At 39.3% G+C, this 21,663-nt stretch overlaps 1 protein-coding gene across 2 annotated transcripts in view; it reads right to left on the bottom strand.

Annotated features, from left to right (window-relative positions):
* Positions 1-258: 258 nt before the first annotated feature.
* Positions 259-21,663, bottom strand: part of ATAD2B (ATPase family AAA domain containing 2B) — a 76,219-nt gene continuing 54,814 nt past the window's right edge. For both annotated transcript variants that reach the window (XM_086460344.1, XM_086460343.1), the window contains exons 24-28: positions 20,120-20,257; positions 5,963-6,658; positions 4,247-4,374; positions 2,969-3,097; positions 259-544 (exon numbers count right to left, since the gene is read on the bottom strand). In XM_086460344.1, coding sequence (XP_086316470.1) covers positions 503-544; positions 2,969-3,097; positions 4,247-4,374; positions 5,963-6,658; positions 20,120-20,257 — 1,133 coding nt within the window. In that variant the 3' untranslated portion in view covers positions 259-502. The remainder of the gene's footprint in view (positions 545-2,968; positions 3,098-4,246; positions 4,375-5,962; positions 6,659-20,119; positions 20,258-21,663) is intronic.

A 21,663-nucleotide genomic window follows, 5' to 3' on the forward strand; every position in this document is an offset into this window, starting at 1 on the left:
CAGTTACTCAAGATTCCTACCACAATGCATCACTGCCTTCTTTAGAACAGATTTTTTTGTCCATTACCCCAGAGAAGAGAAAAATTGGAAAAAAAAAATTAAAAAAAGGTTGCCTGTTTAAAAATATTGAACTTAGATCTGCTCTTTCCAGTCCTCTTCTATGTGTTGGTCTCCACTTTGCCTGAAGTTTCCCCAAAGATAATGCATGTAGAGTGAACAAGAGCAGAAATGAGAACAGTTTCTGTAGCACCAAAAATCTCCAAGCTGTGGCATTGTATTCTTTATTTATATCAGATACAACTATATGAAGTTCCGTTTGGTTCTTGTAGGCTGGTTGGTTTCAGGTACCTGAGACAATAGCACCAAATTCAACAGAAAGAAAAAGAGAGAGCACTTAAGACCAAGGCTCCGCACATACTTGGTGCAAATGGAAACTGAATGGCTCAGAGGACTGCTCTCCCATGAGCAGTGTGAGAGGATAAACCCACCCATCTTGACGAGTTCACAGGAATGTTTCAAACACATGAACTGTTCTTTCCATCTCCTGCAACAGACACAAAGCATCAATTACACATTAATACACAGAGACAGAAATAAAGTTAGGTTACATGACTGTATTTAATGGGCTATTTTTTAAAAAACCTGAACAAATGATTAATAGGAAAATAGACATTTCCATTCATTAGCTGCTACCTGCTAGCAAAAGACGGTAAAAGACGAAACTAATTAAAGTAGTATTAATGCAGAAAAGCACTCCACTATGGCAGTCATGAGAAAATCGAAGTGTATTAGGGTCACTTCTATAAATAACGTACTCAATATGTATTAAGAAAGCATTTCAATGGCACACTGCATGAATTCAAGTCTTACTGCACACTTATGCTGTTGGTGACCCAGCTGTAAACACGTATCTGCACCCTTTGGAGAATCAAAGTAAAGATCGGTCTCTATATACTCCTGCTAGATAAATGCCTTTTTAATCTACCTAACATTTGGCACAGACTTTCAACATATTTTTAGGTGAAGATGGCAGAGGAATAGCATGAAAATGGTTTGAAAACTATTTTGCAGTAACTCTACAATATCCCACGCTAAGGCTTTTCCAGGTTTTGTTGTAAAATATTGATGGAGAAAAATATTTAGTGTTCAGTGATCCAACTGGAAACTAGCAATTGTTGTCCTTGTTTTCAGCAGTGTTGGTTATCAGCTAAATCACCAAGCTGATTTATTGGGTTTGCAAGGCAAGGGTTTGGTAGCAAGGGGACTACAGCAGTGGCTTCTGTGAGAAGTTGCCAGAAGCTTCCCCCATGTCTGACAGAGCCAACGCCAGCAGCTCCAAGAGGGACCCGCCGCTGGCCAAGGCCGAGCCCCACAGCGACAATGGTAGGACCTCTGGGATGACGTCGGTAAGAAAGGGGAAAAAGTTAATGCACAAGAGGAACTGCAGCCGGAAAGAGGAGTGAGAGTATGTGAGAGAAACAGCTCTGCAGACGCCAAGGTCAGTGCAGAAGGAGGGGGAGGAGGTGCTCCAGGTGCCAGAGCGGACACTCCCCTGCAGCTCCTGACAAAGACCACGGTGAGGCAGGTTGTCCCCCTGCAGCCCATGGAGGCTAATGGTGGAGCAGATATCCACCTGCAGCCCATGGAGGACCCCACACCGGAGCAGGTGGATGCCCAAAGGAGGCTGTGACCCCGTGGGAAGCCTGTGCTGGAGCAGGCTCCTGGCAGGACCTGTGGACCCATGGAGAGAGGAGCCCATGCTGGAGCAGTTTGTGAAGAACTATAGCCTGTGGAAAGGACTCATGTTGGAGTCCACAGACAGAGGACCGTCTCCCATGGGAGAGACCCCACACTGGAGCAGGAGAGGAGCGTGAGGAGTCCTCCCCCTGAGGAGGAAGGAGCAGCAGAGATCACGTGTGATGAACTGACCACAACCCCTGTTCCCCATTCCCCTGCGCCACTAAGGGTGGGGGAGAAGGTAGAGAAAACAGGAATAAAGTTAAGCGGAGGAAGAAGGAACAGCTCAGGGAAAGGTGTTTTTAAGATTTGGGGTTTTTTCTCATTATTCTACTCTGATGTGCCTGGTAATAAATTAATTTTTTTTTTCCCCAAGTTGAGTCTGTTTTGCCCGTGATGGTAACTGGTGAATGATCTCTCCCTGTCCTCATCTCAACCCATGAGCCTTTCGTTGTACATCCTCTCCCCATACAGCTGAGGAGGGGGAGGGATAGAGCACCTTTGGTGGGCACCTGGCATCCCACCACACTGATCCAAACCCCTCTAGAGCCAGAACAATGACGTTGGAGGGAATGCACGTCCAGAGTTATGATCAGCCTATGCTAATGGCGAAACGACCAACCTACTGTTGATGCAGACAGGAGGCCTTGGACAGCAAACCCTTCAGAGGCAAAGGATGACAGCAGAGCAGACAGCTGGCTGAATGCTGTATTGGACTTCCCCAAGGGTATACCTACCGATCTAGAGCAAGCCTCCAAAATTTTCAGGTCTTGCACGAAAACCACAATCAGCAAAATGCATGGAGCAGAGGTACGTTGTTGGTTTTTTTGGCCTAGTTATGCAAATGCAAGTAAGGGCAACCACAGCAACCTTGGCTCAGTGTGCCTATAAAGTAGCCACTTCACGTCCACCGTTATTCACAGCACAAATGTGGAAACTGCTTCTACTCCATTTTAACTCTGCTAGTATGTGCCTCATGCTGCTGTATTCTCTTTTTCCTCCATTCTTTTAGGTTAAATTCTTAATCCTTTTCTGAGGAAAGTAGTATTAGAAACAACCTCTGTTTTTTTAAGTCATTACTACACTAACTTTTTTCAATTTATAGATATTTCCCTCAAAGTCTATTTAAAGCTTTTGCCTGCTAGTACAATAAATTGATAGATTAACTTAGTTCTTGAAAAATCAGTCTCACAAAATTCAGATAAAGAATAAAAGAAACTGTAAACATCACCTCTATAAGCTGTGATTTGTCATAGTCTCTACGATGTCTGTAGATGCACTGACTGAGGAGCGAATACAATCTCTCAAGTTGGTCAACAGTCAGGTTGTCACTTTTCTTCACCACCAAATCAAGCAGTTTCTGTTGGAACAACGAAAGGTTAAGTTAAGAGGGCTTTTATAATCACTTTTTTTTTTTAAGGACAAATCAGAAATGCAACCTCCTTTGGAAGCCCCATTTTGGAGGGGTACATACCAATAAAATGGACCACACCTGGGTATCAGTAAGGTCAGTGCCTCCAGGTACATCCAAAAAGGACTCAACGTCTCTTTTCACTTCTCTGCTTATACCCACACTTTTTTTCTTGTCTTAGATTTTATGCTCAGTATAGCTGGGGTAACGTTTGTTCTGTTTTAATGATACTTCACCCCGTTTCATCTTGGTCAATAATTATGACAAAGCAAACCACAAAAACTGCTTTGATAGCTAAAGCAGACATTTTTAAGAACTTACACTGACATGAAATTGTATCAAGTACCAAATGGAAACACATTTGGAATTCCACAAATGTTGAAAAACAGTACAATAAAAGAAGGGGATGGACAACACAATGCAAAACTGCTCATAAAACAAAAAAGGTGAAAGTGTGTATTTTACATAGTAGCAGAGAGTAACATTTACAATTTTTTTTCCTCTCATAACCCTTCTATTGTTTCCAAAGAGATTATCATCTGTACTCCACAGTAAATGCGATTTAAATTTCATAGTAGGTCAAGGTAGTTTCTACAACAGAAGAGAGCAAATGTTGTAACTTTGCTTAAAAGGAAACAAAACTGAAAGAAAATTAACTAGCAGGGGTTCCGTCTATGGCACCAAAACATCAGCACAAATTCCGATTTGCTTTCCAATCCGCTAACAGTTCTTTCCACCAAGTATACGTACACGGGAAGGGAAAAAGACGACGTTAACTCCCAATTACTAGGCACCCAGCAGTTCCTCAGTAACTGGCAGGTCCAATTAACACATATGAGTACCTGCAAAAACTGCAATTAAAACAGCGGACTGCTGTGCCATTACTGGACTTGTAAAGGTAGTAATGATGGGACAGTAAGGATTCAGTAGTTTTAGTAACTTTTCATCCAAAAAACACTGATCAACAAATCATCTTCAAAAGTTACTGCTGCTATACTACTTGTTTGCAGTCAGAACCACAGGAAACATTCCTTCAGAACAGAGAAGCATTTTTCATGGAGTCTGTTAACAGCTCCATTTATTTTTCAGTTCCATTACCTTTAGTCTGTCATGGTCAACAACTACAGAGGGTAAGGGATCTGATGGTTCCTCTGGGACCTGCTCCAAACTTGTGGGCTTTGACTGTTCCATAGCGACTTTTCTTGTTTTCTTGCTTTTGAATATACCTGTAATTTGAAAAACAATTATCAGCACTATCAGTCTCTCAAAATGAACAGCTTGTGTCTTCACTTTGGTTTGATTTTTCTTGTTTGGTTTCTTGAGGTTTTTTTGAACTAAGCAAGCATGCTTATAGCAGTGCATGCCATTCATAAGCTTTGCAGAATTCACAATGTTTATAGGTGCACAAAACCTCAGTGCAGAAAACACACGAAACTGGTCATCTTTAAAACTGATCTTGGAAGTCCCAACAGAAAACGGAACGTCACTGAAAACGCTTCGCCATTGTATCATTTCTACTTAGCAACGTCAAATTAACATAGCTTGGAAGTTTAAATATTAAGCTAATGCTCATAATCTTTCTGATTAAGTGAATCAAATCCTCATTTTTCTCTCCAAAGCATCCCATTTCTTCATCACCTCAGTAATTCTAACATCTGCTCTACTCCTGAAACGTTTCTGTTTTCTTCCACCTCTCTATTAAAGCTGTTGTCCAGTCTCTTGGACTTCAATATTTCCTGATTCTTTCCCTACACTCATTCACTGTTTTTCTCCTCCTCAACTATTTAAAATGCCTTTTTTTCCTGAGGACTCCCTGTTATAACCATCCTTAATGCATACAAAATTCGGCTACTAAATTTAGAAATGTAAAGGCTCTTAACATACATCAGACTCTTCTTCTGATATTCTTAGGATCTTTCTTCTACTATTGTCCCTACCCTTAAAGAAAATATGTAAACACAGTCAAGATGTATTCAGTGATATTCTCATAATTCAGATCTCTCATTAAAGCTCATTTACTTTGTAAATCTCAGTGCTAATTTTTGAAGTAGAGATTTCACTCTTTTAGATAATTCTGAAAAGCTAATTAAAAAGGCAATCACGCGTAAGGCTTTTATTTCTCCTCCCTGAGGAAACTATGTCTCTTGTCTTCAAAGGACGTGCCCCCTTCTTTTATGCACCACCAGGATTTCCCTTCTCCTCCTCTTATCTTTTTGCTGCACTGTTACTGTGTTGACTGCAACTCCAAAGCCAGATACCTTCTCCAACAGATAAACAACAGTTTATCTGGCTTCTGCTATGAGTTAAACTGCTTTAACTTTTGCTATGAGCAAATGTTTTTAAAGGAATACATTCTGTACTTCTATGGTCTTTCAGCCAAAGTCACTAATACTTTTATCATAAATCTCTAACAAAGTAAGACAAAATATATCATATAAATCAAAACAGAGCTCATGGAACATATAGATGGACCATATAGACCGAAACATTTATCATACACCTTTCTGCATTGATAGTATTTTTTAAATCTTTAATTAAATGCTATCTCAGAATTTACAGTATGTCCCATAAAGCCTATAAACAGAATAATGTAAGTACATAGACACACTTACTTGCCTAAGATAACACTGCAGCAAGTCAAGGGTGGACTTCTAATTTATCTATGTTGAATTAAATGTTGTAAGCATACTAAAAGTCTCAAATAAACAGCAGTTCATATAATAATAATGGTAACATAAGCTATTAAAATTAAAAATACATACACATTAACTTGGACACTAAGATAAGGACAGATACATTGAAAATAAGCTATACCTTCCTTATCTGCCTCAGCATCTTTAGTTTCAATATCTGTGCTGTGTAGTGTTTTTTCATTATTGCTGCAATGTGGTAACTCAGCTGTCACTAGATCAGCTCCTTGACTTTCACTGGAAGCTTCCGTTTTCTCCTTTGGCTGATCTTCAGATGAAGATTTTTGCTTGTTACTAGCCCCATCGCTGTTGTCACAGGGTGAAACAGCATCAACTGATTCCATTTTACCGTTATGACATGCTGGAACAGGTATACCCCCTGAGCTGTGTACAGATGTCTCTCCATTCACACAGTCCCCTTTCGATGTAGAGTCCTTCCTTAATTCCTTTTCAGCACTCAGGGTAACACTGTCGGTTATTAACAGAGATTCATTTGAGCTCTCTTCTTCTGTGGATGCAAAATTGTTTTCCTTTCCTGATGTGCCATTGTTAAGCCTCTGCTCAGCGTCTATATCCATAATATCACAAGAGGACTCATCATTTGTCATAGAGAGATCTCCTGTTTCCTCCCCATTCTCCTCAATGCAGTCAGTGCTGATCTCTAGCTCTCCATTTTCCAGCAATTTACTGTCCTCTCCATGGTTTTCATCATCAGCAAACTTTGCATCATCTTCGTCTTTCTTTAAATTATTGACTTTCCTCTTCTTAATAATGCCTTTACCCCACTGTGAGCGCCGTCTTGATTTTCTCCTTATTCGGACTGAATTATAATGAAAAAAAGAAACTTTCAGATGCACAGGTACCCCTCAGTAAACATACTAAGATATCAGAATACGCTGCAGTATACGTGAGGCAATCAAATGTGTTCACATTTCAAAGAAAAAGCAAGCTCTCTGTTGATTTCAATGCGAGCAAATTACAGATACCAAGGACTTTCAGAAGTATAAAGAGTGAACACTCAGTCGTGTACACAATTCCTACTCTAGACTTGCTAGCCTTTCCCACTGCATGGATTTTAATGTATTTTATATATACCCGTTCGTAGGTAAAACACAAAAAGAAAACAGCTAAGCAGTGACGTAGAGCTCAGTCAGTCATTCTCATTTGGGTAAATGCAGAATCTAAAGACAGTTATTCTCATTTTCCCTTTTTAGAACCTCAGTGATTTGAAATCAATATACAATGAAACAAATGGAAGTGCAATCCACAGATTCATAGAATAATTCAGGTTGGAAGGGACATCAGAAAGTCTCTAGTCCAACCTACTAGTCAAAACAGGGCCAGCTATGAAGGCAGACCTGGTTGCTCAGGGCTTATCCAGCCATGTATTGAAAACCTCCATGGATGCAGACTCAATGGGCATCCCATACCGATGCACAATTGTCGTAACAGCGAAAAGGCTTTTTGCCCTGTATCTAGTCAGCACTTCTCATTTCAATTTATTGTCACTCAAAGGCATCTTCACTGTCTAAATCAGCTAAATCTCCTCCATCTTCCATTCATTCCCACCTCTGTACTCAAGTTCACTGCAGTTACAAAATGTGGTTTTGAAAAAACTAGGATCTTTGCTTTAGACCCAGACCATTTAGCAATCCTGGCTACAGCAAGACCTCACAAACACCTGCACCAGTGCAATGAGTCTGTACGCAGAAGGGGAAGCACAGGTCCATAAACTAGCCTCATCACCAATGCCTCCCATTCCATTATGCAACTCAACCTGAAGCAACATGGGCATGTGATCCTTTTGTCATTATTCTGCATCCTTCTTCATTTTCCCTATTTCTTATTTGTACTTTCTGTGCCTTTCAAAAATCACAGAGCAAACTTGTTTTCAGAAAGGGCTTTTTTTTTTTACTATCCTATTTGCAGTGAGATACAACTAAGGCACCAGTCTAAAAGAGGTTTGGGGGCACATTTGCAATATGATCAGCAAATACAGAAGGAAGACCATTCAAACCTAACACTAACATCAACATCAAGAGTACTAACAGGACACAGCTCAGAAGACTATGGAAGAGTGAGAAAAACTAAAACTTCTATATTTAAATTGAAGTAATGATGCAGACTGCTCATATTTTTGCAAAATTGCTGAAGTTGTGGCCAACTTCAAAATAATTCAAAATCACAGCCAACAGTCACCAGAGTTTAACAAATTTTCTTCCATTTCAAAATGAACTCTCGTGTTGAGCACCTCCATAATGTTCTTGGTATTTGTAGGTTGCTTTGATTTATGGGGTATTAACTCCTACATCTATGTCTGCCTACCTCACACTGAGTTACAAAGATCTTGCTTTGAAGATACAAGTACGATGCAGGTACAAGTGCTATGAATTAATTCACAGAAGCTCAGAGAAGCACAGTTGTACTTCAGAATTTCCTCCCGACGAGTGGTGTATGTAAGCAGGCAGTCTGACCACTGCATCAGGAATAAACCTTAACCTTTTAGCTTTAGAGCTATCTAGATACAATCCCATTGCAAAAAAAACCCAAACCAAACCAAAACAAAAAACAACAAACAAAAAAACCCCAACATAGCCTCACTTGGAATGTGTATTTATTGTTACAAATAATCCTTATGGAGAACTGTTAAGATTTGAGGAAAAAAAAAAATAAATCCCCTTTCTCCAGCTATTTTGTAGATTTGATCGTGGCTTCTACAGTCAGTGTCACCTTTTATTGATGACAAACTACAACCTATTCACATAATTTTCAGGAGCTCATGTAATCTTTCCCTAGATTGCGCAAGAGATTTTCATTAATAAATCTGAAACTAAACAGGGAGATGTAAACTTACAGACAAAAAAATTCCCCTATTAGGCAATGGGTTTAGCCTCAGGTCTACTCCAAAGATGAGTAATAAAAACACACAAGGGGAGCAAAAGTCTTTTAAAGGAAATTCAGTACGTCCTAAAGTGTATAAATTAACAAGAAAGTTGAAATTTTTAAAGATACACTGATTCTGGCTTTTTAGGCTGAATTTGCTGCAAGAGTCAGATATCAAGTCAAATATATAGTTGACATTTATTATATCAATGAATTATGCTTTGAATATGCCCATTTTACTAGTGCATCCATTTTGTCCACCCTGTGAGCTCTACCTGGGATGAGAACCCATAATTGCCTAAACATACAGGTACATTCCTGAAATTCCTAAGTGTGGAAGAAATCACATTACAGTGAAGTGGAATTAATCCTTGTATTACACATTTCATTAAATTTCAGTTCTTCCTAAATGGCAGTCAGCAAGTCCAGCTCACACTCCTTCATGCAGCACTATTCCAACATACATTGTGCTTGTTTCTTATTACTGTTTTTAATTAGGACAAAGCAACCACAAAAAGTGCTGCAGAAGATGTCCTCCCAGGAATTCTGAGGTTTACACTGCATCAAAACAAGGGAACTTTCCAGCAACCTCATCAAAATACGCACACAAAACAGAGCTTTGCTTGAAACACTGTTACTATTATAAATCTGCTATTATGTCACAATATTAAAAAAAAAAACCCTGAGATCTCCAACCAACTCCTGAAACTTAGGAAAGAACAGCATTTCATTGCCAGATACTGCAGAACACACCCTACTAACATTTAATAGTATTTCTACTGACAAAACCAATAATTGAGCTACTCTGGGTTTTCACCCACATTTAGTCAACAGAACTCAGTTAATGCTGAATTTTTTCCCTCCCAGGCTCTTACCAGATCTTACTTTGATGCAGTACTATCATCACCAGAGCCACCCAGACCTGTAACCAACAGGTGACCAACACTGCTAAAATCCTGGTTCTTTTTGTCCCTATACATCTATGAATCAACTTTTTCCCAGTCATTCAAATAAAAGCCTTCCTGCCTTTAACCCCTTCCATCCCATCCACTGAATCCTGTTCTCCTCAGGCTTTCATAAACCCACCTAAATCTCTCATTTGAATTTATTTAACACGAAATCACCCACATCATTTCCATGACCTCAGTGAGATTCTTAGTCCCCTGCCTAATATATCTTTGAGTTCATTCACCATGTTTACCTTCTTGGTCACATCAAAAGTAGACTTCTAGTCCTCACATTTAAACTGCCCCCTCAAAATGACACCTTTTTGTTCTCATCTAGGCTGCACTGCTCTGTGCAAAGGAATGTCTTCTGGGATAAGAGAAGAAATTTTGGTTCCAGATCCTTTGCATCCACAACATAGTTACACAGATTTTTCTTTTTATGGACAGCCAAGCCTCTAGGAAAAGTGAAAAGTCGAGCGAGGAATACAACATTTAAAAACAAAACCCACCACCTGTCTGTCCTTCTGTCCTGCCCACCTCTCCCCGTAAAGCTACTGGAGCGGTACAAGTAGGAGGAGCGTTTAATGCAGCAGGGAACCATGTGACCAAATGTAGATGTCAACACCAGATTGCATCACCTAGATTGATTCCCTTTATACTGACTGGAAAGAAAAAGGCACTACTGCGAGAATAAGACGAACCTGAGAAGCTGTCATGAGGGAGGAGAAAGTAAAATTTAACTCTGAATTCTGCAAGACAGTTGAACACGATTGAAAAAAGGAAGCAGAAGCTATCACAGGATGCAAAACTAAAGCGCTACTGGGCAGAAACTAATGGGTTAATGCATTGCTGCTAAAAAATAAACTTAACCTGGAGTCCCCTCTTCTCTACCTTAATGTTGGTATTTTATAAGACCGTAAACTATTCAAGAGCAGAATCCCACACTTCTTATTTTACAGTCAGTATGATTCATGTCACCTTAAAGTTTTCAATAAGTAACAGAATGGGCTAGAGATTTACAGAAGAAAAAACTTTAGGTTAACTGTTAAAAAAATTAACAGAGTGTATACGATTGCAAGTTAACACCTTAACACTTTTGCAGTTACTCCTTTTAAAACCACTCATCTGAAATCTACCTATTGATAGCCACTCTTTTGGCAGTATTTGTGCCAGAGGCAGTAGAAATACTATTGTCAGAGGAACCCTGCTTTGTAGAACTGAGTTTCTGTAACTCAAACTATTATAATACCAATTATTCACATATGAATACATTCACTTGCCTTCTGAATTGCTGAACTCTTCTCTCTATAATCTTCACAAAACCTCTACAGATTTGCCAAGGGGATCCTCACTTCAGTTCTAGCTTCGCCCTGGTTTGCTTTTTTGTAAATTGTTATTCAGAATTTTTAATGGCAATAAATACCTGTTTGACCACAAGTCACACACAGCATTTCACTTGGGTTCACATGAATCAAAAACAAACCTTCCCCACTTCCCCCCTCCAAGGTGCACAGTCCATGCAGGCGGTGTTTTTAAGAAGTGCAATGTAAGACAACGTAACCAATCACTGAATACAAATTTACTCCACATTTTGTTAAGTAGTAAGCGAGGTTTCTCAATTCTTCCATTCCTATGTTGAGACACTTTAAGAGTTGGCTGAAAGACCCCTAAACTCAAGGCAGACAGCATTTCTCTCAGAGGTGGGCTCCCATGATTGAAAAGGAAATTCTGTACTTACTTCAGAAGGACTAGTCCTCCAGGTGTAAGTTAAGTAAAACGAAGCCTGTAGCGGACTTTTAGAATTCTTGCCCACTGACAGGTTCTGCTTGGAGATTCTCAAGTCAGATACACCAAGTAATGACAACATCTTCTGGTGAAATAAACACTCTTATCTAGAGGTGCACACCAACCCTGTCCAGAGCAGGGCACAGTTCTTGGATATTCAAGAACAGTGATAGTAAAAAAAAAAAAAACCAAACAAACAAACAAAACCAAACAAACAAAACCACCCCCACAAACCAAACAATGGGAACAATATTTAAAAAAAAAAAAAAATCATCAAAATCCTTCCCACATTCCTGAAATATTTCTGCAAGATCTGGAGGTAACTGTGACCTTTCTGTTTGGTATGGTCTCAGGAAAATACATCTCAAAAGCACGGGTAAACAGTACAGAAGCTTCAGGGTTGAGGTACACACTGTTGCTGTGCCCCAAATCTAGCAGTACAGTGACAGAACTGCAGACTACACAGAAATAAAGTTACCAGTTGGAAAAGGAAGCAGATATAATTAGAAGATTCAAAGATCATCAATCATTAACAAGCAAGTCTGCTTGCCTTAATATGGATGAACTCTAACGAGAAGATGTTGCAGTCAAAGCAGATATGTTTTTTCTTTAAATTTCTGCAGTTTGACTACTACAGTATATTGAGTGCAGTACAGTATCAGAGAGGCTAGCAAGTTCACTTTATGCTGCAGGAAAGAAGACCCTTATATGTCTCTGCACTGCTTAAAAGTCCATCAGAGAATGTGAATCCTCTGTCATTAAATGATAAAACTCACATCCATCAAACAGCAGATTCTCTGTTGCTACCTTTATTTCACGAAGAATTCCTGGGGATTAAATCCAAAGGAGCTTCTTCTCATGGCAAGCAAGATCACCATGGATCTAGATTTTGTGTCTGTAGTATCATCAAGAACCACTTGAAGCAATGCACATGTTTTAAGTTTTTCTTCCATGATCAAACCCCTGAACTTCTTTCTGATGTCTTGCGTGTAAAGTAACTCAAAGCCTTGAGAAAGCACTTATTACCAGCAATTTATGCTCTCTTATGCAGCATCCAGGATATATAGATATCTGCCACAGTAATTTAGCTGCCTCCAGTAGCTCCACATTCCCTACCAAGGGGCACTGAACAGTCCACTTGAAAGTCTCTGGAGTTTTTAGTCACAAAGTCCCAAACTGCAGTCAGAGATAAGCAGCAAGAAAGAACAGAGCACAGTTCCACAATGGCTTAAAAAGCAAAATGAGGTGCCAGCTTCCACTAACAGACAAAGTCATTTCTCCCTCCAAAGCCAGCTACAGCATTTCCACTACCTCATTTGTGCCGGCACTACTGTTCCTGCAGTGTAACAGATAAGGGAACTAAATCCATCTGAAACGTTATGGGTTTTTTTCCCCTGGGTTAGTTTTCAACACCTTCAGTTGAGTTTTCCAACTCAGGAACGATGGTGCTGGCGCAGGGGAGATGGTGGGAATATGCAACCAATGAAAAGGCAAGACAGCACCTTTAGTAGTAACCTGCAGTTTGACCAGCTTGAAGTGACTGTAGAACTAATCTCTAGAAGACCTTCTCCACCTAGATGGAAGGCACTAAGGCACTCCAGGCACAGACCTGACAAATACATTCAAAAAAAACCTCTATGCAACCACTTCACATATTTATGATCTTCATCAGTGTATATAACAGTTCATGTTACGTAAACAAATACTTGAAGAACCTGGGCACTTCTACTCAACAAGGAAGAGTCAAGTTCCACAAGGAGATGAAGCGCGTTTCCAAGAAAAACCTTGGCTGTGCAATCTACAGCATTTTCTCCCCCTAGTTAACTACCATCCTTTATAACGCTCTCACCTCAAGCTCTTCCCAGTATTTCTCACAAAACTCTCCCTATTATCTTCTGTTCCTCCCCACCCCAGCTGAACCAGATACAGGATATTCCCCATCTGAGGTGTGCATGCCATGCCTAGCCAACACAACGTTTCAACTGATCAGCTAACAAGGCCCAGCAGAACAGCTAACTACCATTTTCAATCTACAGCCTTTTCCTTCACTACATGCATAGATTTATCCAGCCACCAATTTTCACAAAACCTGCAGGAATCTAATCTTTCAGCCCTCAACTCTTGTCAAATCTGCCTGAACCTGGATAAATGATTTGCCAGTTATTAGGAGAGCAGAGATGGACAGAGAGCACAGGTATTATTTTCTTGGGAAACCAAGCTAGAAATATAATTTACACGAAACCAGAGTAATTATGTTAGTAAAGTACAGGACAAGATAGCCACACAGGAAAATTAAATGGAAAAATGAAGTCAAAAGAGAAGAGACAATCAGATTAACATCACCTGTGGAGATCATTTTTAGACCTTCCACCTCTATAGGTGGGCTCGTTTTCCCTCTGATGAGGAGCTCTCTACAACAGCAGCTATTACAGCTACGTACATTTTTGATACATTCAGTTGGCTCTTAAGGACCACTGAATGACACCTTCCCTGCTGCTAGAGCCATGAACGAACGGAAAGTTCTCCTGCAACTTCACAAGCGGAGAAGAGGCTCCTACTCTAATTAAAATTACATTCAATAGAGTTTACAGCGTTCATTTAAATCACATATCTGAAAGGCTCATGGCTGCTGGTTGGTTTCTGTGTCAAGGAGGCAAAATTTAAAAAACAAAACCAAAAAAACCCAACCAAACAAAGCACCACCAAAGACAACTGAGGTTAAAAAATGGGCAATAATCACAAGAAAACAAACAACTTCTGCAGACAGAAACCTTATGCTAAGTCTTTAAACAATTCAAAGCAAACATTGCCACAGTTTTCAAAAGGGAGGAAGGAGTAAGATGTATCTAAAAGGTCTTAAAACTGTTTTTTATTACATCACTTTGTGCATGCCACTTAAGAGGAAAAGAAATTAATTCTAGAAGATCTCATTAAAGAAATCTTTTTTTCTAAAAAGTCTCTCTTTTTACCAGGTTTATAAGAAAGGTGATGGTGATACGTTCAGGAAATCCTCCTCCTTAAAAAAAAGGCTGAGCAATCTTGCGTTACTGAGTTACAAAGGAGATGAACAACAAGAGAATATAAAAAAAGTCACTGAGCAGGTAAATAGGACCCTCTTTGCCCTCTGTCACAGAAAAAAGATATTTGATTAATTCAAGAGGCAGGTACTTAACAGCAATGAAGGAAAACCTCTTTGCCACTACATATCACTGAGTTCAAAAGTTTGATGGGATCCCAATGAAGAAGAGGCAGTCAGGATTCATTAGAACTCCCACAAATTCACTAAATGGCATTTTAAATTAGAAGAATTACAAAGCCTATGGGTTTTAAAAGAACTGTTAACCAACTCAGAATCAGCTAAATCGGTATTTCCTTCAAACTCAGGCACAAAAAAAGTAATTTTTACTTTTCAAATGTTTGCAACTTCCTTTTAAAGCGTATGGCTGAAGCCAGCATCAGATACAGGAGACCAAACTACTCTCATCCAGAATGCCAACTCCTACACCACCCAGAACAAAATGATAAACAAAAAGAGACAGTTGTCTCAGCTCTGAGTAAAATGTCCTCAAATTCCAAAAAATAATACTTAATCACATTGGCCAAGTTACAGTACTTGCCTCTGTCTCACGTGAGAATTAATCCAAGTCAAATCCCTTTTCTGGAGAGCAGGAGGAGGAAAGAAAACAGCACCAAGTGTAGAATTTGCAACAAAACATCAGCAGCTACTACGATTCCAATGTTAGCACCTGGATGACTGTTAGGCCAGTATCTAAATTCTGAATCCAAATTCAGAACTAGTCCAAAATGCAAAAGATAGTTAAAATAATAAAAACCATATGGCATCTGGTCTGCCATGTCCTTTGATAAGGCGTTACTGTAGTCACATGAATGCCTGAAGTACAGCAACCACCGATACCACTGTAGCAGAGAGGTCAAAGAAGAGAGACTGAACAGGTGAAAATCAGACAAAGACTGAGAATAAAAGAAGGTCTGAGAAAGATTATAAACAGAAGACCTTTTCTCTCTAAAAATCTTTTTTAAAAATACTCCTGCCAAAACAAAACCTACTTCCACCATAAATCAGAAGCATGGTTTCATGTGATAGCAAAGATCGCCATTTAGAAAAAAAGCCCAAACAAACCACAAAAAGGTACACAAAATATTTATTTACAAACTAGATTTTCTGCAGCAGTTTTTAAGATCCTTGCTTGATTTCCCTACAGTTCTTTTTATAGAGACCACTGATCACTTCAATTATTGGGAAAAGTTAGTAGTGAATTTACTTCATCTTGCATAAAATTACTTCTATATAAAACTTCTATTTTTAATACTTCACACAAAATATTTAATTTTTTTATTTCCCAAAAATGCCATTTTCTCAGCTATCATATTTATCATGCAGCAAAAGTCGTCTTTTCCATGAAGAAAACAGAAAATCTGCAGTCTATCACTAGAATATATTATTGTTAAATACTGCAAAAAAAGATAAGAATGTAAAACTGAATCTTCCCCATTCGGTTCATTTGTATGTAACACTAAAGGAAGCAACTGCAAGACGGTAAAATAATATGCAACATACTCCATCTACTGGCAAAATAGAGCAGTAGGACAAAGCTTTACTATACAGCACCCCAATAATTAAAGAGATGCTAATGTTTTATGTGCTAATGTGCATCTAAACCATATAGCAATGATTAAGTTCCCAGACACACCAAGCTGCACACTGCTGGCGGTTTCCTTCTCCACGCACGGTCGTACAAAGGCGAAACGAGACCCTTCTCATCAGTGCCCAGTGACAAGAGGTAATGGGTACAGACTGAAACACAAGACATTCAATTCAAAATTAAGAAAAAGGAATTATTGTGAGAGCAGCCAAGCAGTAGAAGAGGTTTCCCGGGCATGTCACAGAGCCTCCCTTCTTGGAGATACTCAAAACACACTTGGACACAGCCTTGAGCAACCAGCTCTGAGCAGGGGAGTTAGACTAGGTGATCTCCAGAGGTTCCTTCCAACCACAGCAATTTTGTGATTCTATGATCACACAACTACTTATATCAGGCTTTGACCTATGTCCCATTCTACGGTCCCATGAGAACCCTTGCACTGTTCATAAAATACACAGTTAATATAGAAATATTTTAAATTATCTGTGTCAGAATTCTCCCAAATGGATTTTCAGCAACTTCTAGTAATGCAATACTTTTAAAACTCATCTATACTGCGATACACAATCCACCACCTTGTGTAGCTTCAACAAGGGAAATGGAAGTTGCAGATTTAATCTTACTCAGGAACGTGTATCATCATGCCTTCAAACAGAACAATAATTTTGTGCCACATTTCTGACAGCCCCTCTGGTCTAATGAAATTAGAAAAAAAAAAATCTAAAATACATTAGAAAAATTAACTGAGTTGCAAAATAATAGGTATCTAAAAAACTAAATGTAGTTTCATACAAAATACATAACCTCAGAAAACTAACCAACACATGATAAACTAACTCTCATTCTCTATTGTATTAGCTCTAAACAGGGCTTTAAATCAGGCAAGGCTGCTGCTCTGCCTGTAGTCCACTCTGTTTTTAGAGAAGATGCTTGACAATAATTTCCTTTAGGGTTCTCAAGTGTTTAATTTGAATTGACCTTTTTGCACCTATTTTCTAAAATATAGTAAACAAAGCTCCTAAAAAAATGAATTTAATCAGGAAAATAGTGTTATGATAGGTGATTTTTTTCCCTTAGATTTATCTAAGGAAAAAAAAAATAATTCAAGTTCAAATAGCAGGAAAAAAATGGTAGATTTTCAGAATTATTAGTTAGAAAGTACAGTTTTTATCCTGTGTACTTAAAATACATGAGTCATTGTCCTTGTTACTCTGCCTGTGTAATACACCTTAGTCTTTAAAAAAATCCCGAGTCTTGACCATAAAAAAGTTTTCACTCTACGTCTAAAATTATCTTATCATGGGCTGGAGTGGCGGGCCCGTGCAAACCTCATGAAGTTCAACAAGGCCACGTGCAAGGTCCTGCACCTGGGTCAGGGCAATCCCAAGCACAGATACAGGCTGGGCAATGAGTGGATTGAGAGCAGCCCTGGGGAGAAGGACTTGGGGTGCTGGTGGACGGAAGTCTGAATATGAGCCAGCAATGTGCTCTCACAGCCCAGAAAGCCAATGGCATCCCGGGCTGCATCAAGAGAAGGGTGGCCAGCAGTTGAGGGAGGTGATTCTCCCCCTCTACTCCGCTCCGGTGAGACCCCACCTGCAGGGCTGTGTCCAGCTCTGGGGCCCCAGCACAAGAAAGACACAGACCTGCTTGAGCAGGTCCAGAAGAGGGCCACGAGGATGATCATGGGGCTGGAGAAAATCCCCTATGAGGACAGGCTGAGAAAACTGGGGTTTATTAGCCCTGGAGGAGAGAAGGCTCCAGGGAGACCTTATAGTGGCCTGCCAGTGCTTAAAGGGGGCTACAGGAAAGGTGGGGAGGGACTCTTGTTCAGGGAGGGCAGTGACAGGACAAGGGGTAATGGTTTCAAACTGAAAGATGGGAGATTTAGATTAGACCTTAGGAAGAAGCTCTTCACTACAAAGGTGGTGAGACACTGGCACAGGTTGCCCAGAGAAGCTGTGGCTGCCCCCTCCCTGGCAGTGTTCAAGGCCAGGTTGGATGGGCCTTGGGCAACCTGGTCTGGTGGAAGGCACCCTGCCCATGGTGAGGCGTTGGACTAGACGATCTTCAAGGTCCCTTCCAACCCAAACCATTCTACGATTCTATGACTCTTATGATCTCTGTTCAGAAATCCCTTCTTCCATTTATACAGTCACAGTCCACCATACAAGTGACTGCTATTCGAGTTCCTTACAATCTGCTCAGTTCTCCTCTCACCCTGCTGTAGATCCTTCCTCCAAACACCCTTTTAAGACTATTTCTCTTCCTAGCTTCTAGTCTATACTGAACTTACCACATCAGTCTTTTAAGTGTGCCCATGTACTACCTGAATCCCTTCTGTAGATTTCTGATTGCTCATCAGTTCCCGGTTCTCTCTGTTGATTAATGGATGCATCACATCCCTCCTGGACTAGTTACCTTTGCCAGACTCCGTCTTAAAAGGCAGATTTTCATTTAAGCATAGTCCCAAATACCACCAAGTCTCAAATTTTCTTGCCTTCCAACCTAAATCACCAGAACACTAGTAGGAACAGTGCCTTAACACTAACTTCTTTTTTGTTTACACACAGAAACACTGGCAGTTTCCTTCAGTCAATGATTGTGGTCTTCAAATGACTGCCACTGCATCCACATTAGGTAGAGAAGAGAGCAGAGGTACCAGAGCTTCCCTTTGTACAAGCCACCAGTAATGGCTGCTATCTTTCTGCCCAAAGAGATGTCTGGCTTGGAGGTCTATAAACCCTACCGTCTGCTGCACAGCATGCAGAGCCAGGAAAGTGCTCTGTAGATCAGCCAGAGTGAGAATCTCCATCTAGGATTTCATAGGAAACTAAAAAAAAATAAATTGAGAATCCCTTCCCTCCTCTCTGTTTTTGCACAAGCTGCCAAATGAAGAACAGCTCTGATCCACATCATCAATTTATTCTATAACAATTTATTCAAGCTATAACTCTGTACAATTGACTTTAATGCCTTAAACGGAAGAAATTACAGCTTCAGGAAATAAAAACCATACTCCTCTAATTAATTAAACTATTTGACATCAACACTATCATTCATATATAAACAATGTTCATCTCTGGGCAGTTAGTACCATGCCTAGAAAACTCTTTCTCATCAAAGAAAAGCACCATGAAGGCCAGCACAAAGACCAACGAAAATCTGTCAGCTTCAATCGATCACTTTGCCTATCAAGCAATAATTGATAATATATTAACAATGGATTCCACATCTTCAACAGGAAAGCCATGCACAACTACCAGTATATCCCTTATACTCACCTTCTCTTATAGTCTTTGTTTTGTTTACAACAAAAATATCTGTTGTGTATTTACCTGTTCTAATCAACTTACCCCTTGAAAATAATTAGCAGTGTCTCTGATTACCTACACCACAGTCACTCCTCACAATTCTAGAGATTTTGATCACTTAATCGGACTAATCCAGTAGGCTGCAGTGAGAGTATCTTAACATCCTCCAATAATGGGTACTGACTATTGAATATCAGGTGCCGTAAAGGAAAATACAGTTAAATCTGCAATTTCTTTTCTAACTTTTAGTATGATACTCTATGCACTGAAGATAGGAAGGGAGTAACAATGGTGTAGGTAAGGCAGTATGAAGCTGCATGTAGGTATGTACCTGTGAATACACATACTGAGTAAACAAATCTTAACACTCATCGAACAAACAAAAGTGATCTTCTCATTAGATCAGAGTTGTCTTATATCCAAAACAGTCTCTTACAAAGAAAAATGTAGTACTCATAGTACATTAGAAAGAGTTATTCCTTATCACAAAAACAGAAATCCTGCTTCTTTACAACTTCTTGGGCAGAGATTTCATGTAGCCAGACAAAGAGTATTTCCTAAAGTTCCATGTGTTTCATGCCCAAAATTACTTCTGGAAATAATCATTTAACAGCAGCAGAGACACATATGAAACGTTTGCCATGGGAAGTACCTCTCATGTTGCACAATTACCACGCAAGTTACTCACATGCACATTTATTTGCAGAGTTGGGCCACACCGCCATTGTGGGTTTTTGTTTGTTCCGAAAAGCCTCTTCAACTCTAGCTTCTGTCTTCCGTACAGTAGAACCATGAGGATTTATTTGTTCTGCTGTTACTGATAAGCCTGCATACAGAAGATAACCATACCTATTTAAATAAACCAAGCTGCATAAAACTACTGAATTTAAAAAGAAACTTGGTATACCATGCTGCAATAAGAACACATCAATTAATATTTAGCTAGACATTCAAAACAAAGATTAGAATCAAGAATATTTGTTTTCTACTGACAACATAACTTACCGGTTGTATGGTCTTAAAACTGTCAGCTCTGACAGCTTAGAAAAATATGACTGTCTCTCACACTTGGGTCCCCAAAGATTGCACTCTGCTATCTGTATTTTCTCTACAAAGCAAATTCCTATTGACAGTTTCAATTTTTCCTAATTTTAAGCAGATGATTTAAAATAAGTGGCAATTCATAATGGCATTGTATGCCACATCAAAAAAAAAGTATCTGAATAAAAACCTTGTATTGTCACCATGATCTATGTTAACGTAAAATGGATCCATTTCAGAGTCACTACGAGCTCCGATATTAAGAAAAATGCAATTCTGCTTCTAACAAAGTCTGGTTTGCTTTCTCTAACGTAAGTTCATCTAATAGCTTCTACTGTTTCAAAGGGTTTTTAATTAAATTCTAAAACTGCAAACTTTCATATTGGTTAAGCACATTTTAAAGACATAAATGAATCCCTGAAGTTTCATATTTGTGAACTACAATTTCCTATCCATCCACCAGAACAGTCTTCACAACGTCATACTATGTCTCCAGTAGTAACCAGAACCAAGTGATCAAGAGCTGACAAGAAGCTCTAAAACTGATGGATGCAGAATCCAGATTCACAAAGGAGCACTCACCTAACAGTTTATAGTTACAGCATAAGTTTCTAGGTACCACTACAAGTATTTTCAACTGCATACCAAGCATATGTCATTACTTGAAACATCCACCACTTTCACCTTGTTATCTGCTGGTTTCAACAAGAAACTGCAAATTCCAATAATCTAGTTGGGTTTTTTTAAGTGACCAACTTAGAACTTGTTATCCTCAGATCTACAGTCTTTCAACAACAGCACCTCATTTCAGTAATACAAGAACAGATACTGACTTTATAACACATTTTATTATTCTGTTATACTGCAGTATTTCTTTTGAGATTGGTCACCAGTTTCAGTACTAAATAAAAATGGCAGCTCTGTCAAAAAAACAGAAAAGGTGGGGAAAAAGAAAGCGATGTAGAAAATACCTTCCATTGTAAAACTATTTAAGATTGCTAAATAACATGCCAAGAGAATTGTGAGGAAAATGGATATGGAGCTTCATAGCCTTAACCCTCATCTTCAGTATCCTGGAAATAAATTAAGAGCTAATAGGTGGCACAATGCAGAAAATCAATGGCGTTTTAACTGCGTAAAGATTAAAAAGCCTACAGCGTGTGTCACTTGCCTTCTAAACTCCTCTGTGAT

This window comes from Leptosomus discolor, chromosome 2 (assembly GCF_034619465.1).
Source record: "Leptosomus discolor isolate bLepDis1 chromosome 2, bLepDis1.hap2, whole genome shotgun sequence".
Taxonomy (NCBI): Eukaryota; Metazoa; Chordata; class Aves; order Leptosomiformes; family Leptosomidae; genus Leptosomus; species Leptosomus discolor.